General features: G+C 30.0%; 10 protein-coding genes across 10 annotated transcripts; 8 read left to right on the forward strand and 2 right to left on the reverse strand.

The window, feature by feature from the left end:
- Nucleotides 1-534: 534 nt before the first annotated feature.
- On the forward strand, nucleotides 535-1,155 carry SWM1 (Swm1p; the record flags this gene model as incomplete). Its single annotated transcript, XM_064856963.1, has 1 exon — nucleotides 535-1,155. The coding sequence occupies one exon, from the start codon at nucleotides 535-537 to the stop codon at nucleotides 1,153-1,155; it is 621 nt and encodes a 206-aa protein (XP_064716096.1).
- A 3,963-nt stretch (nucleotides 1,156-5,118) lies between these two features.
- On the forward strand, nucleotides 5,119-6,735 carry PWA37_000283 (bZIP transcription factor; the record flags this gene model as incomplete). Its single annotated transcript, XM_064856964.1, has 1 exon — nucleotides 5,119-6,735. One exon carries the CDS (start codon nucleotides 5,119-5,121, stop codon nucleotides 6,733-6,735), a length of 1,617 nt encoding a protein of 538 aa, XP_064716097.1.
- An 874-nt stretch (nucleotides 6,736-7,609) lies between these two features.
- On the forward strand, nucleotides 7,610-9,907 carry HSP78 (chaperone ATPase HSP78; the record flags this gene model as incomplete). Its single annotated transcript, XM_064856965.1, has 1 exon — nucleotides 7,610-9,907. One exon carries the CDS (start codon nucleotides 7,610-7,612, stop codon nucleotides 9,905-9,907), a length of 2,298 nt encoding a protein of 765 aa, XP_064716098.1.
- A 566-nt stretch (nucleotides 9,908-10,473) lies between these two features.
- RKM4 (ribosomal lysine N-methyltransferase) lies at nucleotides 10,474-12,012 on the forward strand (the record flags this gene model as incomplete). The annotated part of the gene is made up of 1 exon (XM_064856966.1): nucleotides 10,474-12,012. The coding sequence occupies one exon, from the start codon at nucleotides 10,474-10,476 to the stop codon at nucleotides 12,010-12,012; it is 1,539 nt and encodes a 512-aa protein (XP_064716099.1).
- A 529-nt stretch (nucleotides 12,013-12,541) lies between these two features.
- PEX29 (Pex29p) lies at nucleotides 12,542-14,485 on the forward strand (the record flags this gene model as incomplete). The annotated part of the gene is made up of 1 exon (XM_064856967.1): nucleotides 12,542-14,485. One exon carries the CDS (start codon nucleotides 12,542-12,544, stop codon nucleotides 14,483-14,485), a length of 1,944 nt encoding a protein of 647 aa, XP_064716100.1.
- An 84-nt stretch (nucleotides 14,486-14,569) lies between these two features.
- Nucleotides 14,570-15,163, reverse strand: SNM1 (Snm1p; the record flags this gene model as incomplete). The annotated part of the gene is made up of 1 exon (XM_064856968.1): nucleotides 14,570-15,163. The coding sequence occupies one exon, from the start codon at nucleotides 15,161-15,163 to the stop codon at nucleotides 14,570-14,572; it is 594 nt and encodes a 197-aa protein (XP_064716101.1).
- A 719-nt stretch (nucleotides 15,164-15,882) lies between these two features.
- PWA37_000288 (uncharacterized protein) lies at nucleotides 15,883-16,647 on the forward strand (the record flags this gene model as incomplete). Its single annotated transcript, XM_064856969.1, has 1 exon — nucleotides 15,883-16,647. One exon carries the CDS (start codon nucleotides 15,883-15,885, stop codon nucleotides 16,645-16,647), a length of 765 nt encoding a protein of 254 aa, XP_064716102.1.
- A 658-nt stretch (nucleotides 16,648-17,305) lies between these two features.
- PWA37_000289 (uncharacterized protein) lies at nucleotides 17,306-19,666 on the forward strand (the record flags this gene model as incomplete). Its single annotated transcript, XM_064856970.1, has 1 exon — nucleotides 17,306-19,666. One exon carries the CDS (start codon nucleotides 17,306-17,308, stop codon nucleotides 19,664-19,666), a length of 2,361 nt encoding a protein of 786 aa, XP_064716103.1.
- Nucleotides 19,667-20,136: 470 nt separating this feature from the next.
- PRP3 (U4/U6-U5 snRNP complex subunit PRP3) lies at nucleotides 20,137-21,402 on the forward strand (the record flags this gene model as incomplete). The annotated part of the gene is made up of 1 exon (XM_064856971.1): nucleotides 20,137-21,402. One exon carries the CDS (start codon nucleotides 20,137-20,139, stop codon nucleotides 21,400-21,402), a length of 1,266 nt encoding a protein of 421 aa, XP_064716104.1.
- A 295-nt stretch (nucleotides 21,403-21,697) lies between these two features.
- On the reverse strand, nucleotides 21,698-22,021 carry HSP10 (Hsp10p; the record flags this gene model as incomplete). The annotated part of the gene is made up of 1 exon (XM_064856972.1): nucleotides 21,698-22,021. The coding sequence occupies one exon, from the start codon at nucleotides 22,019-22,021 to the stop codon at nucleotides 21,698-21,700; it is 324 nt and encodes a 107-aa protein (XP_064716105.1).
- Nucleotides 22,022-22,051: the final 30 nt, after the last annotated feature.

Genomic DNA, 22,051 nt, shown 5'->3' on the forward strand with positions numbered 1-22,051 from the left:
TATAACAATATCCAAGGTTTTAAAAATAAATGTATTACCAGATATTAATATTCCAAAGATAAAATTTTTACAATTTTCTTTAAAAATTAGGTGATTTTCTGGATGGATATACAATATTTAATAAAAATTGCATAGTATAGATACTCCATTTTTCAAAAACTCAATTACATGTACGTGCCATTAATAGCTTTATGTCTATCCACTTAGTTGCTTATGTCAATACAACCACTTAAAGTACTAAGTTTACAATATTTTAGACTTTTTATGAGATACATATTTTATTACATATTATTCCTATGAACTTAGGTTTTCACAGTTTTTAGCTCCTAATATCTTTTTTCATACATTTGTTCACCTCTAGTACAAAATAAAAAAGAACAATGTACAAGTTTTACAAATGTTACATACAAAGAAATTTATAGAAATGATACATGATAAAAATATCAAAGTAAATTTGAATCAGAAACTGTTTGATTATAATCCAAAGAATTACAAACTTTAACTAGTACTCTGTGCGTTTCATCTAAAGAATCCATGTATCAATACAGAGATTCTTCTTATCAGTATCAACATTTTACGCATTCCTATTATGCTCTTTATAATGAATGGCGAGATGATGAAGACTTACCACCTCCGGATAATCCATTAAGTAGTCTTAATCATAATGATATTTCAGCAACTAGTCGAACAAATAGCGACACTGAGATATCCAATACCGTTACAAATGCCAACAACAATACTACTGAGATAAGGCCTGACCAAGCTGCCATGTTTACCTCTACGAATGGTGACTCTTTAGGTACACAGTATTGGGAGTTTTTTGATGATGAAGAAAATTGGGAAATATTTAATAAATACAATCTTCAGGTTGAAAGCAATGGCAGAATTATCTATAATCATATTATAGGTAAAGATATGCTTGATTTTAATGACAGCGGTACTTTAATTAATCCTAATAATAATAGCGATAACGCTATCCATCACGATAGTAGTAATCCAACTGATATTATAGAGACTAATCCAACTGAAATTGAGACAAGCAATCATAGAGAAGATGTAAACATAATATCTGGTTCCTTATTTGATCCTAGAATATTAAAAAAAATTCGTAATAAAGTTAATGGTTGGAATGATATGGGTTCTTGTATTCGTTAATAATAGGTTAAATCCCATCCAAACTGCTATATAATTGTGAATAGTAAAAATACTCAAAATATACGTCATGGAATCAAAGACGAACAGCACTTTTTAAGAATAATATCCACGTTTCCTCACTGAACTTTCACTCATATTCAATAAACAAACGCATTACATAATAAATGCACTTTGCTTTTCAAAATACCAATATAAATGTTGAGTTTCCCTAGTCAAGTCTATAGTAAAGAGTAAGCGAAGTTTGTGTTATGCATCGATATTCTTTTTAACAAGTATACTAATATCAAATAATCTGAAATACTTAAAAAAAACCGTCATTATCCTCAGTTATTGATTTCAAAACATTATCCATAGACTAAAAACTACTCATTACACAGTGTATATTTCTAGCACAGATGCCAAGTCCAGATCTTCTACATTTGGGCATCATACAAGCATAACTTACATATATATATAATAATAATTATTAAGTTCAGGATTTGCTTTTCAATATCTTACTACTATCAAATTGTTATACTTCCATTTTTAATTATTATGCATATTTTTACCATTAATGGAGTTTATATGGTTAGATCTTTGTAAATATAATAATAATGATAAATTATGACGTTATTGCAATTTTTGTATACTTATATTGTTATTACAGACAAGCTTTAAAATGTTTCATATAATGTATTCTATAAATAGTTACACGTAGACCATTTTAAAAATAAAAAAAAAATAGATAAAAGAGGAATTAACTACTGACTCCCCTCTTGTAACTATATACATAACCTTACTATTATTTAATCAATAACAAGAAAAAAATATAATGTCTTCACTCAGTTATTATCAAACTATAATTTTTTTTTCTTGAACTACTTGCTAAATGTTTAATATATCACTGAACTTCAAAAAAAAAAATACCAAATTCTAAATCTCAACAAGATACTTCAGGTGATACTTTCATAGTTTTACCAAAAAATTAACAAAAAAAAAGACTTAATGTATTATTAGATTAGCCTGATATAATTTATTCAATATAAACTGTATTTGAAACCCATAGGGATTGAATGATTTCAAAACGTCTTCCATAAACCTTAAATCCGAATACTCATGACTGTTAGGAAAACATAAACGATTTTTACCTGCAAGACTATTTTTGTGCCGGTGCTATATATGCGCCCTTTTTTTTTTATTTGTAATTTTTTGTTCGTAAATTTTTCCAGAGGACCGCCACTTTTCCATCCTTATTTCCTTTTTTATAAACGGTATTTTTTTTCTCATGTAGAATCTCTGTTGTAATATCCTCTTTTTTTATTTTTATTTTTTTGGTATTCTCTCCTGTCTGTTGAATAATACCTTTCTTACTTCCTTATATAATATGAGGACCATTTTTCTGTCATCATGATGAATACCTTGCTGCGCTTTAGGGTATTAGTTAGAAGAGTAATGTTTCCCTTTCTTTTGAGGTACATTATTTTGTCATTATGGTGCAGTACTACTGGCAATTCTCAATTTGTGGAGAACTTTACATAAGTACGTTATACTTGAGGAAGTAAAAAGAAAAGAAAAAGAAATGCGTATTCACATAAAACTTTAGTAATGTTAAAGGAGATAACTTAATTAGTTGCAGTCTAGAATTTTTTTTTGTTTATATCCGTTTTCTCTTTATATGCGTTTTTTTTTATTTGTCCTTATACCCGTTTCAAGAATAGGTAAGATGACATAATGGTCATTTCATTTCATTTTTATTTTTTTAATCCGCCCCCCCACATTAATGAAAAAGATAGTGGGAAATATCTAAATTTCGAAAAAACTGTAATAGGCTAAATGGTTACCGTCTTAACAAGCATAAAATAATCACGAACAACAGTTAATTAAAAACATCAAAAGATCCTCTTCAATTGTTAAGGGCTAGAGTTTTATTTGGATAAAAAATATTTTAATATTAAATAATTTACCTTTATGGAAACATGCTAACAGTCACTACCGACCAAACACACTGGTATATACACATATACATTTGACAACTCTTGTAAAATTTTGTTCGATATATTGAGTGTGGCAAACCATGTCTCAATTCTGATTAATAATTAGATAAATAACTATATAAGCTGGAAGAAGACATAATCTATTTCAAATCATCAATACAATATACTCTATTCTATTGGTTCTATTGGCTAAAAACTTAGTTTATGTTTAAAAAGCATGGTAGGTAGAAAAAAAACCTTATATGATTTATATTATTAAGAAAATTTCGTTCATTAAATATTCTTCAGCGAGCACTACCTTTACCAATTATTCATACTATCAGGTTGCAAATTGTCTTATTCAACCTGCCTAGTAGTTGCTATATATTTTGTTTCGGTATATTCATTATGTATCTTCATTATTGTCATTTAATAGTTTTTCCTGAAAAAAATAATCATTTTATTGTATTCTTTAATTTCTCATTGTTTCTTTCTCCTTTCCGGGACCCTCCGTTTTATAGGTTATCTATTGTATTTTCTTATCTTAAATATATATCGTATCTAGTTACTATCTTCTGTTTTAGGCAATATATGTATCGAAAAAAACAAAAAGCCATTACACATTGTTCTTTTGAGTTTTTATTTTGAAATTCTAGACGCCTTTTTTGTGCTTTTTATAATTTGATATTTTTCATTTTCTTCAAGTTCAAACCCTATTTCAATTCAAGCTATGTAAAAACAAATATAGTACACATCAATTGCATATTCTTGTATAAAAAATATAATGATATACCTACCCTACTCAGAAAATTTCTTGTACATCTTTTGATAAAAACAAACAAATAAATTAATGATATTTTTTAAAAAGAATAAGAATTTAAATTCCGTATACAACATACACCTCTCAAACAGAAAATATCTTCATATAAATCCTAAATTTCTGCATATAATCTAGACTTCCTCTGGTTTTATAGTTATATCCGACCTCTATTGTTCTTAAATAGGAAATCATTTTATTTGGCATTTTCTGTCTAAATTCTTTTGTTTTTCTTTCTTTTTTCCCATTTTTTTAGTCGTTTCTTTTTCGGTTGGATCAATTATGTAAACTTATGTTTCTATTAATCAATCAATTACAAAAGAAAGAGAATAGAATTATAAAAATATGAATTCATTCTGGTAACAATACATCACCGCATTCTCCGGTTTTTCGACTTTACTTGTTTACATAACATAATGACATAATTTTTTTTATTGTATATAAAGTTATTGTCATCTTATGTTTATAGCTCATTCTGTACACGTTTCAAATACCATCACAATTGGTAAATCGCGAATTTTTAAACCTAAGAACCATCTGATAATCATTCTTGTCTATAGATGCATATTTTCCTCCGTTTTTTTTTTTTATTTTTTTTTTTTCATTTATAAGCCTTTTTTTTTTTTTTTGAATAGTCTTGCACAGCATTTATCGAAAATATCAAAAATAAATGCCACATTAGTAGTTATATTTATAGAAACTTTTCTATAATTACCTCATAGATTTTTAGACTATCTTTCCCATATCTTTATTTTTTGGTTGTTTGTTTCTACATAGAAAATAGGTCCGCACAAATCAATCGAAAATTCAATAATATATTTTGCTTAGTTGTTTTCAACAGACTAAATCAGCTAACTTAGTACCAATAGCAATAACATCTCTTTTTTAATCTTTACTAAGTTTTTTAATACCAGGACTAGACATATATAGTAAACACAATTCAGTTATTACTTTCTTCTCTTCTAAACAAAAATCTGAATTTCCCTACTTCTCTGCATCTTTCAACTACTTTGCCAAACTTTATATATTAAAATAAATAACAAAATTTCTAATTAAAGTGTTAATTCTCATAAAAAAAAAAGAAGTTGTATTATTTTTAATCTATTTCACTTTCACCAAATCTTATTTATAAAATAAAAAATATACAAATCCAAATAACAGATTATTGAGTTAGACTTTATTTTTTACTAATTCATGAATTATAATGGATTTAACAATTATGCAAATATGGAAGACAAAAATAAATACATTCACCAAAAAGACTTAATAACAATCAGTAATCTATCAAATTCAACACCTAATGTCCGAGTTACTTCTACTGAATCTAAAATACATAACTCACCATCATTAAAAATAGAATCTGATCAAGTGACAAATAAAAATAAAAATACTAATGAAAGTATACTCTCACCAAACTTAAAAAATACTGTAAGTATTCCTCCTTATCAACAACCAATTATAGATCCTTCCATAGTTCCTATAACAAATTCTAACCACATAATCAAGACACCTTTTGGCTTACAGCCTGAATTATCAGTAACACCATCTGCAACAACACAGCTTCAATACTATGAAACTGTGAAAAGTGAAGCAAATTTAGATAGGACACCAATACAAAATTTTTCCAACAATAAAACAAGTAGTATATCAAATATTTCGATGATTCCAAATACTGGAATCAAAAATACAAACTTACCTTATGTGGGGTTTACTCCATTTCCCACTACAGCTAATGGCTGCACAGAAGCTTATCCTGATTCTACTACAACAAGAGTAGTGAATACAACACAACCAGGACAATTATCAACTCAACAACCCCTTTTGTTGTCTGCACCGACAATCCTGCAACTACAATCACCTATGCATTTGTTACAACCTGTCATTGCCTTTAGTCAAAGACAACCGCAAAATCAGTATTTAACGTCTATGTCATTACCAATTCAATCCACAACGACACACTCTTTGCAGCAGGATAATGTGTTTCCAAAACCATGGAAACCACAGAATTTAAATACTATTCCAAATGTAAATAATAATAACAATAAAGTTAGCCCTATTATCTCACAATTTAACACATTTAAAATTGTTGAAACTAATCCATTAGATCCTATAATTTCCAAAGAAGTAAAAAATGATTCAATACAAGCTGCAAAGAAAGAAAGTTCAACTAGTTTCGAGAATAACAATGCTCTTCAGTTACCTTTGGTACCTTCACATATTAGCAATACTACTGCAAGTACTGCTAGTGCTACTGACACTGATACTGGGCAATCTGATATTGTAGTTAGTGACAAGGAAAATGGCCCAATAATGAAAATGGCCACTGAAGCAACAGATAATAGTTTGAATCCTACAACAAAAGAGTGTGTTGAGGAGAAAGAATCAAATACAAATGAAAACAAGAGCCCAGTTAATGAAAGTTTTAATATAGAGGAAAACAATACATTAGGTTTGAACAAAAAAAAGTCTAAAAGATTAAGGGATTCTAGGAGAGCCATACAAAACAGAAATGCACAAAAGGCTTTTAGACAACGGAAAGAAAAGTATGTAAAATTATTAGAATTAAAAGTAAGAGGGTATGATGAAGTAATGCAAGAAAACATTATACTACGAAAGGAACTTTCCAATCTAAAAAATATTATATTCCATATGGAACAACAAATACAGATGTATAATGATCAATATATGAATGATATACAGCATCGTCAACAACAATTACAAAATATACAATCACAACAATTACCACGTATTCCTCAATTATCTCATCAATTCCAGTCTCCTCCTCCTCCTCCACCTGCTCCTTCACTCTAAATAGATTCTTCACTACAATCTTTAGGCATTAAAATATTGTTTATCAATACTGATAAAATCAGTATGTTTTCTGCATGCTTGATACAACCAAATTCGGAGAACCAAGTTTATAGAAATGCAACTAGATGATTGGTTCTGGTTAATTCAAGTCCCTAACTATACTATTTTATTTTTATGCTGACATTTTAACGCATCTATGGACAATAATATGCACTGACATATAATTATAAGAATAAATACACACTGTTTTTTTTAGGTAATATATATCACCACATAATAATATATAACGGTATTTGATTGTATATATGTTTTTGATAAAAATATCTATATTTTATATTATTCTGCTTCTAAAAATCGGATATACTTCCACTGTATTCATCAAGAAAAGCGGAAATAATTATAAACGAAAATTCAGAAATGAAATAGGAACAAAAGGTATTTTGCTCCTTCACCTAAACGGGCAATAAGATTTTAAAGTTTTTCCTATATGGTTTATAGGCGATCCTTAATACATAATCCATAGATTAGGGTTAATAAAAATATAATATGAAAATATTGTTCAACCTAATAAAAATTATTAGGTTTTTTGGTTGTTTTTTATTTTTTTTGGAATCTCCCCCTTTTCTTGAACATTCTAGAATATCCCGAAATTTGTGAGAATTTCATTATGTCAGATTTAAAGTGTACCCCTTGATCTCAAAACATTTAAGACCATCTTGACACATTTAGTATAATATACTTATATGTACGCGAACACAAATAAACATATATATAAGATATTATAAACCAATTTTACAAAAATTATCGTTTTTATATACGTTTTTTGTTTTAACTAGAAAAATAGTTACCATAAACGATCCAGACGACACTCAGTATGTTAAATGTGTCAAATCGTCTATTAATTTCTAAAACCGTCCCTTTGGCAAGGATTCCGTTTTCCATTGTCACAGGAAATGCCTTAAGGCATTATGTACAATTAAGAACTGATCCAAATAAAAAAACTTTTCTTTCACAGTATGCAACAGATCTAACTGCACTGGCAAAACAAGGGAAATTGGATCCAAATATAGGTAGAGATGAAGAAATATCTCGAGCCATACAGATTCTGTCCCGTAGAACAAAGAATAATCCCATCATTATTGGAAGAGCTGGTGTTGGGAAGTCGTCGTTGGTCGAAGGTTTAGCACAAAGAATGGTTCGTGGAGAAGTGCCTGAATCTTTAAAGGGTAAACATCTATATAATCTAGAATTAAGTTCTTTGATTGCAGGTGCTAAGTACAGAGGTGAATTTGAAGAAAGATTGAAAGGCGTATTAGATGAGGTTGATGATAAGACAATCATGTTTATTGATGAAGTGCATATGTTATTGGGTCTAGGCAGTGATGGGAAAGGTGCCATGGATGCTTCTAATATTTTGAAACCAAAATTGGCTAAGGGGTTACGTTGTATATCTGCAACTACCTTAGATGAATTTAAAATTATTGAAAAGGATCCTGCGTTGACTAGAAGATTTCAACCTATTATTTTAAACGAGCCTTCAGTCCAAGACACTATTTCTATTTTAAGAGGATTAAAAGAAAGATACGAAGTGCATCATGGGGTAAGAATTACTGATGCTGCTTTAGTATCAGCTGCCGTTTTATCTAATAGGTATATTAATGATAGATTTTTACCTGATAAAGCAATTGATTTGGTAGATGAAGCCTGTGCTGTGTTAAGATTACAGCATGAATCAAAACCAGATGAAATTCAAAAATTAGACAGACAAATAATGACCATTCAAATTGAATTGGAATCATTGAAAAAGGAGACTGATCCTGTGTCACAGGAAAGACGGGATAAGTTAAAAGAAGATTTAGAATTGAAGCAAAAAGAATTGGGCAGATTGAAAGAGATCTGGGATAAAGAAAAGTTGGCTATTGAAGAAGTTAAAAACTGTAAAGCTGATCTGGAAAAAGCAAGAATCGAATTAGAACAGGCTCAAAGAAATGGTGATTATACTAGAGCCTCTGAGTTAAGATACTCTAAAATTCCAACGTTGGAAAAGAAGATTGAAGCTACAAAAAAGAATAGTGTCGAAAATAGTGAAAATAATAATCTATTACATGATTCTGTCACTTCTGATGATATATCCAAAGTAGTTGCTAGAATGACAGGAATTCCAACTGAAACTGTAATGAAGGGTGATAAAGATAGATTATTATACATGGAAGAATCATTGAAGGAGAGAGTTGTAGGTCAAGATGAAGCCATACATGCTATTTCTGATGCAGTAAGATTACAAAGGGCTGGTTTAACTAGTGAGAAGAGGCCAATTGCTAGTTTTATGTTTTTAGGTCCAACTGGTACTGGTAAAACAGAATTAACTAAAGCTTTAGCTCAATTCTTATTTGATAATGAATCCAACGTCATTAGATTTGATATGTCAGAATTTCAGGAGAAACACACTGTATCAAGATTAATTGGTGCTCCACCAGGTTATGTATTAAGTGAATCAGGGGGTCAATTAACCGAGGCAGTTAGACGTAAGCCATACTCTGTTGTCTTATTTGATGAATTTGAAAAGGCACATCCAGATGTCTCTAAATTATTGTTACAAGTACTTGATGAGGGTAAATTAACGGATTCCCTAGGGCATCAAGTTGATTTCCGTAATACTATTATTGTGATGACATCTAATATTGGTCAAGATATTCTTTTAGCTGATGAGTCTGTTGGTGAAGGAAAGGAAGGTTCTGACACAGGGATTGTTGATCCCAAAGTGAAGGAACAGGTTATTGAAAAGATGAAAAAATCGTATCCACCTGAATTCATTAATCGTATTGATGATATTCTCGTATTTAATAGATTATCAAAGAAGGTGTTGAGATCTATTGTAGATATTAGAATTAAAGAAATCCAAGAGAGATTAGTTGATAAGAGAATGAAATTGGTTTTAACAGATGAAGCTAAAGAATGGTTAACAGACCATGGTTACGATCATTTTTATGGTGCAAGACCATTAAATAGATTAATTCATAAGGAATTACTAAATACCATGGCAACATATATCCTAAAGGGCCAACTAAGACCAGGTGAAACTGTCAATGTTACTGTTGATAAAGATGGTAATTTGATGGTCAAACCAAATCATGAAGAAGGAGAAACATTTGATACTGAAGAAGAAAACTAAACATAAATGAATTATATATAATCTAGCAATCATTCACTGAGTGTGTTTATGAGTTCTTAATTGCCTATTATTATTTTGAGGGTATTTGTCTATAAAATAATAAACTAATGGAGTTATAAAGTAACGGGATAAATGTAGATTCACAATATTTTAGAACCAGCGTCTTCTGTTTTTATTTTTATTTACTCACATACTATATAGCTGTTCTGTTTTTTTATAGTATATATTTTTCTTTACAATTTTTCCTATAACAATATAGTATTCTGTAATCAATATATTTGTTATTGGTATTTTTTACTTATTTATGTATTTATGTTATTTAAAGTATCTTGTCAGATACAACCATTGAAGATTTCAAGATTTTTTTTATGTTTGAGATCTTCACAAAAAGATGAAAGAGAGAAAATTTAAACCACAGATTTCATATGTTTAATAGGATAAGATATGAGATGGGGAGAAGTTTTAATTTAGGAATCCAGGAAGCAAAGAAACAACGTTTTATGTATTAAGTTTAAAAGAGAGCAAATTATTTTGGTATTTCTTTTTATCTTAACTAATAATTGAATATGGATACATTCAAGCAAAATACAGAGAACTTCTTAAATTGGTTGGTTAAGGATATTAATGTGAAGATATCACCTAAGATTAAGATTGTAGATTTTCGAGAAAAAAATCAAGGTCGCTGTGTTATAGCTGTTGATAACATTGCAGAAAATGAAGTGTTATTTGAGATATCTAGAGAATCAATTTTGAATATTGAGACATGTGAATTTTCTAAAAGATATCCACATGCCAAAAAAAAATTGTATGATAATGTAGGGCATTGGGAAGGACTTATTCTTGTGCTTCTATACGAGTTAAGAGTAGTTGGTAATCATAGTAAGTGGTGGCCTTATTTTGAGGTATTCCCAACTAAGGAGGACATGAATGGATTGATCTACTGGAATGATGAAGAATTAAAACATTTGAAACCTTCTTTGATTTTAAACAGAATTGGAAAAGAAAATGCAAAGAAAATGTTCTCTGACATTAAAGAATTGATTAAAGAATTTAAGATTGAAGATGAATCTATGAAATCTATTCAATGGGAGGATTTTGTCTATGTGGCCAGTGTGATTATGTCCTATTCTTTTGATGTGGAAGATTATGAGGAAGAAAAGGAAAGCGAATCAGAAAATAATGATGATCAAGAAGAAGAGATTATAGAAGTTATACATGAAGGAGAAATCACTTCGGTTCGTGATGATAAGAGATTAAAATCTATGATTCCATTAGCTGATACATTAAATGCAGACACCAAAAGATGCAATGCTAATTTAATATATGATGATTTATCTTTAAAGATGCATGCTACTAGGTCCATCAGTAAAGGGGAACAGGTATATAATCTTTATGGAGAGCATCCTAATAGTGAGATCCTCAGAAGATATGGATACGTAGAGGAAGGTGGATCAAAATATGATTTTGGTGAAGTACCCTTTTTTACTATTGAAAAAGTATTGCAAACACAGTTTGAAAATATAACTTCAATAGATGATTTACTAAAAGAAATATGTGTCATTATCAAAGAAAACGATATCGTACAAGAAAATCTTGAGTTTGAAGATATTGTAGTGGATTCGTGTGAATGTTACATTGATGGTGATGTACCTTCAGAATGTTCTTTGTTTTTACAAATCTTAGTCACATTATTACAAATACCAGATATCGATAAGATGGGATCAGAAGAATTGACAAGGTATGTCCAAAGAGTATCAAAAAAATGTTTTCAGCTATTAGCTAGTGGTAAAATAACTAAAGAATGTGATAACATATGGAAAATATGCATAGATGAAAGACTGACCGGGTACTCTTTGGTTGATCCAACCTTGGACACAGCAAAGTTACACACGGTCAGAGATAAATCTATATTGAGACATTTAATGGCTTCCGTAATATTAAAATGTGAATATGACTCATTAGTAGCATGTAAAGATGCATTTAATAAGAAATTTACGGTCATTGAAGATAAAAAGTTAATGAACAATATCCTAAAAAGAAAGATTGAAGTCGAATCCGACAAATCTAAAAAGAAAAGAAGAATTAGTAGAAGACAAAAGAAATGATGTTTGAAGACGCGAATTTCCTTATTACTTTTGGTTTGTACTTATTTGTGCTATTGTGAAGTTATTATTGATATGTAGTAAAAGTATTATATAAGTATATATTGTATATTATTATAGATAAATTGTTGTTCCTGTGCGAAATTACTATCATGGAATTACTGAGGCATTAGCTATATTTTTCCTATTTTTTTAAAGGGAAGGAACAGGATACATCATGCAAATAAATAGAAATATATAACCTAAATGCACTGAATGAGTACACATATGTATTCACAAAGAGTATTGAATAAAGTACATAATACAGAGTACTATATAAGTATTTGTCATAATTGGGTAACTATACTGTATAATTTAAAATACTTTACTAGTTGAATTTGACAATAAAAACACAAAGAGATAATATTTAAATAGGAGTTTGGGGAATATTATTTTATTTTATTTGATTCGATTATTGTGTTGCTATTGAAATTATTTCTTGTACTTCATAGTTTAACTTCTCTATTACTTTGGACCTATAATCTATTCGACAATGGATGTTGTCACAAATTTGTGGAAAGGTGACGATAGTAAAAAAATATCGGTTAAAGAAGAAGCTAATCAAGACTCTAGAAATGTTTTAAATGAAATGAATATGTATTCTGCAGCAAAAGTTGAACGCAAGAATAACAATAATATAAATTTAAATATTTCACATAAAGCAAGTAACATTAACAGTTCCTCAGACAGTCGATCAAATCGAAGCCATTTATCTTCCCAGGGTAAATCTAACAGCAACCATGTAGATAAAGTATCCTCTATACAACAAATGATGACAGATACCCTTGTAGAGAAAATTATTAAAATGGCATTGCCTCCTTCATCTATGGCTATGAAAGATCAAATCGCAACCAGAATGGTCTCAGCAAAAAATAGACCAAGTTTATCTGTTCAATTATTATCAAAAAATTTCATTGCAATGAATTCCAGGTTGGCACTCCCCTTTATGATTATTGATAGTGTAATAGATTTTATCAATTGGGAGAATATTCCAATGACGTTATCCATCATGTGTCTTTATACATTATGTATCTTGAACCCACTGATTTCCCTCACTTGCGGTCCATTATGTTATATTTTATTTCAAATAATGGTTCCACATTATATGAATGTCCATTTACCCAATCCAACAGATTCAGTTAATTGTTTACTAGAGGTTAATCGTAGTCCTGCACAGGGTCCACCTTTGAAGGATCCAATTTTGCCTGAACCAGTACCTGAATTCAGTCAAGAATTTGTGATGAATTTACAAGATTTACAGAATCATGTGTTGATATATGTGGTAGCATATGATTTTATATATTTTATAATGAAAAAGTTTGTATTTTTCATTAATGAACAAATGTCTACTGCATGGTTCATAATATTGTTAGGTGTGACAATATTCAATTATCTTTTTATTGATATGATATGGAGTTTGATTCCTATAAAGCTTCTTTTAATTTTGTTGGGTTGGTCACTAATCATCTTGCTTTATCCAAAGAATAGGGACAACTTCATGCAAAAATTGTTATCTGAAGAAACAAGAGTATCATGGTTACAAATCACGAACCAATATGAACATAAGATAAATGAACAACTGAGATTTGTAGAAGCTCGTGAAAATAGGGTGGTTAACATCTTTGAGATCCAAGTGTATAAAAACGAACATAAGGAATGGACTAGTATAGGATATTATAACGACCACTACACGTTATTTTCCCCGTTGAGATTGAAAGAGGAAAAGATTGAACCTTTATGTGTTAAAGACATTGATGAGATTGAACCACCTAGGGGTTGGAGCTGGATTAATGATGGTTCTTGGGAGTTAGATTTATCACCTGAAATATGGGTACGTGAAAATTTTATTAATAATGTCAGAATTGATTCAAGTACAAAATGGGTATATGATAAGGTTGAGGATTTTACAGAAGTTTCAAAATGGTATAGAAGAAGAATGTGGGTCCGTAATGTAATTCGTGAGATAACAACGACAGCTAGCAAGACTAATTCACAAGGTAATAATAAAGATGAGAAGGCCTATGATAATCCAACAGATTTTGATGAGATGACAGATACAGTAATTACGGAAACAAATACTGGAGATATTCACACCAATAGAGGCAAAAATAATATTAATAATAAAGAGTATGAGTATGATAATAATAACCATATAAACAAGGATGATTTTGATAGGGACACATCGCGAGAAGAAATAGAAGAAGTGAGAAATCCAGTAAGGGAAGATCGTAGTTCAAGTCATATATCAATCAGAGGAATAGCACGTGAATCATTAACTGGTGCAAAGGTTAGATCATTTATTACACCAACAACCTCTTCTTCTTCTACAAATTCCCGCTCTACAGAGATCAATACATCACCTCTTTCACTTTTTACTACTTCATCCGATGTTCAAAAAATAAAGAGTAATGATTCGTATCTAGATAAAGTAAAATAAAGAGGAATAAATAAGCATATTAACTGAAGGCTCTATATATATATGTATCTGTATATGTGTGTGTATGTACATATGTATGCATTATTATATTTTCATGAAACTTTCTAAGGATAATAATCCATTAGATTTTTGTTTATTTTTATTTTCTTTTTCTCTCTGTGATAGAAGATTAGATAAGGTATTCATTTTTCTTTTCTTTGCTCTAATCTTGGCTTTATTTTCGCTCTTATTGACCTTTTTATTATTTTGAATATCTGCCATAGATTTATTATCATTATTATTATTATTATTAGTTAAAGTCTGTGTACTACGTAATGATGGTAATTGTGTATCAATTACATCATATGCAGTCTCATTAGTACAAAGTAGACAACAATATATAAAAGAGGAAGAGGAAGAAAAGGAATGAGGGTTATTATTTTGATTTGGTTTGATTTTCATAGAAGTATTGATACTGGGTACTCTAACAACACCGCATCTAGGACAAAATTTGCCCATTGAATCAGTTAATGATGAAGGTAAATTCAACTGGTATTTTTTAGTTGAGTTATAAAATTTCTTTAAATATAGACCAGATAAACTATTTGTCGTTTTTATTATGGACGGTAATTGATGTAATAGATCATATTGATATTGTAAATGTCTATTTCTAAATTTGATTTTTTGATCTTTATTCATTTTTTTGTGTGCTGTAATGATATTTTCTTTACTTCCTCTCACTATTGATTAAAGTTAACATTTATACAGTATTTCAGATCCAAACAATTAATACCTGAAGGAAGCTGTTTTCCCTTTGCAATAAGATTAATAATTGATATATGATTAGATCAATTATAGCAGTACAATATATGAAGGAAGATCTGCGATGCCCTCGATGAATAAAATCTTCAGAGATTATGGTGTGTGGAGGGATAATATTTATTAATGTAGCAAAAAGTCTTCGTTTCGAATCTTGTCGGCTGCCATTTCCAGCTAATGTAAAACTTTACTGGTTCATATCATTCAATAGAAAGAGTAGAGGAGACAGAATGATGATGATGGTTAATACGGTATAATACTTGTATTCATTTCCTTAACATAGTTGAATTTCTATCTCATTTAAGGCAGTTTCTTATCTCTAATTTGTTTATATCGAAACATAATATATAAACGATAATTTATACTTTACAGTACGAGAAAATTTAAACGAAAATGTTAAAAGAAGAAAAGAAAAATATATACATAAGTATTTATATAAATATACAGCTATCTACAAGAATATATATAAATATATATCTGTTTGTATCTGTCTTGGTTTGTGTATGTAAAGGTTTGTAAGATAAGGACAGCAATCATTTATATATTATTAGACCAAAAATTATTCATCCTACTTATATATATGCATATATTGAAGCAAGATGAATAGAGAAGAAGTTTTAAAGAGTATTAACAATCAATGCCAATGTCAATTAGCTAATTTATCTCATATATTTGAACAGATAAAAGTTTCATATAAAACTGTAGATAATAATAGTTGTGTGGACAATGCAAAAGTTAATTTAGTAGACATTAATTTAGACGGTAAAATTGTATTAAAAGATGGGAATAAAATTTATACATATCATTTTGACAGTAATGATATGGAGTCTATAGTCAAAAACAAAGAAGATGACCCGAGCAAATTGTACGATGTGTTCCGTAGCATGTGTAAACTACTATCAGAAAGATACCAAATTGATCATCATCAAAAAGTGAATGAAGTCATCCCACCGAATACTATATTAGATTGGCTAGTGATTGGATTAGTGTGTTTACCAACTTTATGTTATTTAAATAGATCTGTATTGCATTATTTATTTGATTGGAGTGGCTATTTATCATCAGTTCTTATACCTATATTAGATAATGATACTGTATTACTCACAATAATTATATTAGAGTTTGTTACACATTCAATTGAAACATACATGTTTTTGATACCAAAATTAAGAACACATAAAGTACCAGATAAATTATGGTATAGATGGATAATTTGGGGTATTATTGAAGGTTATGGACCAGTAAGAAGAATTGACAATTATTCTTCTGCTTGTGATTGTTCTTGTTATTATAATCAAAACCAGAATCAGAAAAAATCAACTATCAAACCATTAGTGGTTGTTGATAAAGAGAAAGGATATTAAGACAGGATACATAAGGTTTGTGTATATGTATATATTTTGTATGTATATATGTGTGTGTGTATATGTGGTTGCTATTTGACTCTTGAATAAAAGAACATGCCTATTTTCTCTCTTTTTTTATCCATGTATGAGCTTTCTCCGTAGAATCCGAATGCAAATTTAGCAAACTAGAATAGCATTGCTAACTTAAATTCAAAATTGATGAGGTAAATGTTACTAGAATGATCTTGTAAAGAATTTTCATAATATTCTGTCATTATTTTGCTCCTGTAAATTATTATAATTTTTTCCTTTCGTTTCTTTCTTTATTCGTTTCTTTTTTTTTTTCTGTTTTTTGTCAAAATCGGAAAGCATCGCTCAAGAAAATCACAGAATTCGTTGTAGAGCGAAATTGATATAGTGAAATATTTTGATAAACAGATTGTAAGAAAGGGGGATAGGAGTTGCCAGAGAGAAAGATGGTACTTTAATACCAAAATCCTATGTATAGGCATAGACACGATCACATTGGAACCATACTACAGTGAGCACCGAGAAGTTACAAGATAAAGTTCTTCCCACTTTTTTTGTTTGTTTGTTGATTGTTTTTATTCTCTCTGTTTGTTTGTTTTTTTGTCAGAAGAATTGCTCACGGAGGAGCAAGAAGCATTAGAAGATAATGGCAGTTAATAAAGACCCTTCACTAGCCTATAAAGATATCAAATTATATACAGATTATAACTTAGATTATTATGAGAGTCTTTTAGGCAAAGACATTAGAGATGTTCCACACTCGACGAGTTCTAAAATTATGAAAGATTCTAATAATCTTTTAGAATCAGTATTAAAAAAAAATATTGCATCTAAGTCAGACTCTAATTCATTGGATAGTGTAGATGGTACAGTCAGTTTGAAGAATGTAAAAAAGAATTTTCCCTATTTGCAGTATAAGCCATGTGTGTCGTTCGATACTGTACCTATCTCGTCTCCAAGTAAAGATACTTTAATTGAAAAAGAATATCCAAGTTATGATTTTCCAGGAGTTCAAATCCCACCCGAGTTGTATACTATGGATGAATGGTATGATACAGAGAGTGGATATGCTGCCAATGACAACAGTGAATATTTTATTCATAACAACTATCTAACCTCTGATTCGTCATTCGATTTCCTTAACAGCGGTAACGATAATAATAACGATATTGATAATAATATTAGTAATAACAGTAACAACAACAGTAACCCTTCTTCCTCTGCATATAGAAAGAGGGCCTCTTCTCCGACAAGAATTAAGAGTCATAATACTCTAAGACAGATGCAAAATACCTTCAAACTATCTATTGGTGGGAAAATAGTAAGAGAGGATTATCCCAGTAGGCCAACAGTGGATAACGATGCAATGGTTATCAACAGAGCTTATGGTCGATGGAATGTATTGTGGAATAAACGTAGACTTCAAATTGATGATAGATTATTGAATAAAACAGTATTTTTCAAGTACTCAAATATTTTGTTTCCTGATTTAAACAAGGATAAGAAAAAATTGGATGATGACCAAGTAAATTTATCCAATGGAAGCGACAAAGAATGGGAACTTATGACTAGAAAAGAGAAAAAGCGATGGTTGATCATGAATGAAGTGGTTGGTTATCCAACTGGTCCAAAGACTATTTTATGTCATATTAGTGGTAGAAAGCATACTTGGGTTGGGTTGGATTACACTATAATGAAATTAGCTCAGGACACTGATCATGTTGTCATTGTAGCAAATTTGAATAAGTTAAGAAAATGTGCTCATTCAAATTATAGATATATTTCTTCAAATAGTTTTGACAGAAGACGGAATCACTGTCAGCATCGACATACTGCTACAACTACTGCCTCTACCACTAACCGTAGCCGCCATCATAAACGTCAAGCTTCTTATACTTTGGCATTGTCTGATTTGAGCATTAGAAGTAAATCTATTTCTAGGGATGAAAATATCACTACTGTTAGTAGTACTGCTAGTGACGGTGATGACAAGATCGGTATTAAATTGACTAAGACAAAATCCATGGATCCAGATTTAGTATCTTATAAAAGTTATATAAGTGATAATGATAGCAATTATGATGAAGATGAGGATGAGGACGACGGAGTAGATCCACAATGGGCTTATGGATATGACAGACAAAGTATTAGTGACAAATTAAAGGACATTCTTCTATATATTAGTGTCTTATTATCAAAACATCCAACATCAATTAAAGTTACAGTGGAAATTGTGATTGGTAAATCCGTCAACATCTTAAATGAAATGGTTAATGTTTATATGCCTGATTTATTTGTGATGGCAAAGAAAAAGGTTACGTCTGAAATTCGTTGGCATTCTGTTCATTTGACTGATAAGTTTTTGAAACATTCCCCTGTTCCCATATGTGTGGTATTTGTTAAACCAATGTGTCAGTTTGAAATAGATTTAGCTAATCAATTTTCAAATGATTCGAATACAATAACAGAAACAGAAACAATAGTAGATGTAGATGAAAGAAAAAAGGACAAACCAGTATCTATAAAAGCTAAACACTCTTTGGAACAATTAGATAAATGGATCATAAGTTCAATTGAAAGTGGTAGTAAGATGGCACGTCCACAAGCACAGCCGAAAATGATGAAATCAATGATTGAGATTGCTCTTGCCAACAATAAAGCTAAGAGTAGTCATAGAAAAACACGTAGCAACAGTAGCCATGATATGCTTACGAGAAACACAAAGTTAAGGACTCCAACTGAATCACCATTAAGGCGTGAACTAGTGCGTTCTGATAAGATTAATTCATCTAGTACCCTTGGTGTCCCACTAAGTAAGACAAGGACGATATCCACTGCAAAGCCTGTTAAGAATTGGAGTACTGATAAGAATAGTTTAAGAAAGATTAAATCCAGCACCCCAGACGATGTTCCAAGAAGTCAGCACTATAGTAATGGAAATAGTAGTAGTAGTGGGGGTAGTGGTGGTGGTGGTTTCTTTTCTTCGTTATTTAAAAGACGTTGGTAAATTTTCAGAGATGAGTAATATTACATGAATGAACAATGTATTATATATATCGTAAATACATACTTATTCTATATGAACTGTTATATATATATATATAAATTTTTTAATAAATAACGGACATGTTGAAATGATTATGAAAAGCTTTTAGAGGTTTTTCTTTTCTGTTTTTCTGTTTTTCCTGTTCTGCGGTTAATATAGAAGTAGGGTTTTCTATGTTAAAGCAAAAAAAAAACTGTAAAAATATTATTGAAAAAACAACAACAATAACAACGGCTGGGAACCAAACCCTAACAATCTGTTCGAAATAAGCTTATGTGCGGGTTTGAGTATAGTTAATGATGCTCTCTGTCAATAGTTTAAAGAGTATTGGAAGTAGATGGATACTACCATTAAGACATGAAGTTATATTTTGTAGTATAATCATGACAATGAACATATAAAACAGAATATATATATATATAAATTAAAAGATGTCCAAGAATTATAGGAAGGGTCTTAATATAGAATTACATCCAGGTTTAATTAATCCAAGATTATTGAAACGTGGTAGAAACAATAACCCATATTTAGATAATGCAGAAGGTAATAGTAGGAATAAGGATAAGGAAAAGAATGGTGTTGGCAGAAGACAGAGGATAGGTACATTTTACAAAAAAGGTGATATTAGTAAACCATTAGAGTTCGAAAGAAGACAGTGGAAAGAGACTGTTTTGAAGATTGAAAGAGGTGACTTACCTGACACGTTCCATGATGAAGACAAATATATTTTGAAGGTTGATGATATACCCACTGCTGAATGGTGGGATAGAAGATACTATTTACCTGAAAGATTATCGGATAATGAGGAGGATGAAGATGAAAGTGAGGATGAAGATAAGTTTTGTCCATCAATTAAATATGTTTTGCATCCAGTACCACCTGAATTACCAAATATAGAGAATAATAATAATAATAATAATAATAATAATAATAATAATAATGTACCTTTTCTTGGAATGAGGCTATACTTAACATCAAAAGAAAGAAAACAATTACGTAGAAATAAAAGACGGTTACAGCAAGAAGATATGGAGAAAAAGATCAAACTGGGATTACTATCTAGGCCGGCCAACAAGATAAGAATGTCTACTATAATGAATCAACAAGGGAGAGGTGTTGATCTACCGACGGGATGGGAAAGGGAAGTTAAGAACGCAATGATTGCCCGTAAAAGAGAGCATGATATAATGAACCAACGACGCCATGAAATGGCTGTTAAAAACCGACAAAGTAAGATGGATGTTCATGGACAAGGCGAAGGTGTTATATGGGTTAGAGTATACCATTTCAAACAGTTGATCAATCCATCGATTAGGTACAAATTGTCTATGAATTCAAAACAGTTGGGGATAAAAGGGTTATGTTTACGTAAGGGGGAGGATGGACCAGGTATAATAATAATAATGAATGAAAAAGAAAAGTCAATAAGATTTATGAATAGATTAATAATGGACCGATTACCATGGAGAGAGAATTTTATGATCAAAAGCTATGGTGAAAATGGAAATGGAAATGAAGGACAAAAAATGATCAATATGTCAAATAATGAGATCAAATTAGTTTGGACGGGACAAGTTAATTTGGAGGAATATAATATGTTTCCTAATCGATGGTTTATGAAGGTATGTCAAAATGAACAAGAAATTAAATCTATATTAGCTAAGTTTGAGGCAGAACATTATTATAAGTATATATGAAATAGAAAAGAAGCAACAACAGCAAAAAAAAAAATAAAAAAGAAAGAAAAAGAAAAGGAAGAGGAAGTAAGGGAATGGGGTGAATAGCATAATAATTTATTTATTTATTGGTTTATATCTCCGTATATAAATAAATAAATATAAGATATAAATATAAATATAAATATGTTTACATGATTAAACGATTAAAAAACAAAAAAAAAGCATAGAAAACAACTATATATATATATATATATATAGTTGTTTTATATGTTTTTTTTTTTTAATTTGTTTATTATTTATGTTTATATCATATTCATTCTTGGATCTTAGCTAAGATTTCAGAATCTCTGAATAAGATAACTTCATCGTTTTCTTGATCAGATAATTTGATGGTAGACCCACCAAATTGAGGGATCAAGACTTGGTCACCTGGTTTAATTTGTGGAACCACTTTATTACCATTAGCATCGGTGAAACCTGGACCAACAGCAAGAACGGTAGCTTGGTTCAATTTAGCGACATTCTTTTCAGGTAAGTAAAGACCAGAAGCAGTCTTTGCTTCAGCTTTGATTCTTTGAACTAAAACACGGTCCAACAATGGGACGATAGATTTGGCAGACTTTAATAAAGTGGACATCTTTTTTTTTATTCAATTCAAATAGTAAAA

The sequence above is a fragment of the Arxiozyma heterogenica genome, assembly GCF_036370985.1.
Source record: "Arxiozyma heterogenica strain weizmannii chromosome Unknown scaffold_11, whole genome shotgun sequence".
Taxonomy (NCBI): Eukaryota; Fungi; Ascomycota; class Saccharomycetes; order Saccharomycetales; family Saccharomycetaceae; genus Arxiozyma; species Arxiozyma heterogenica.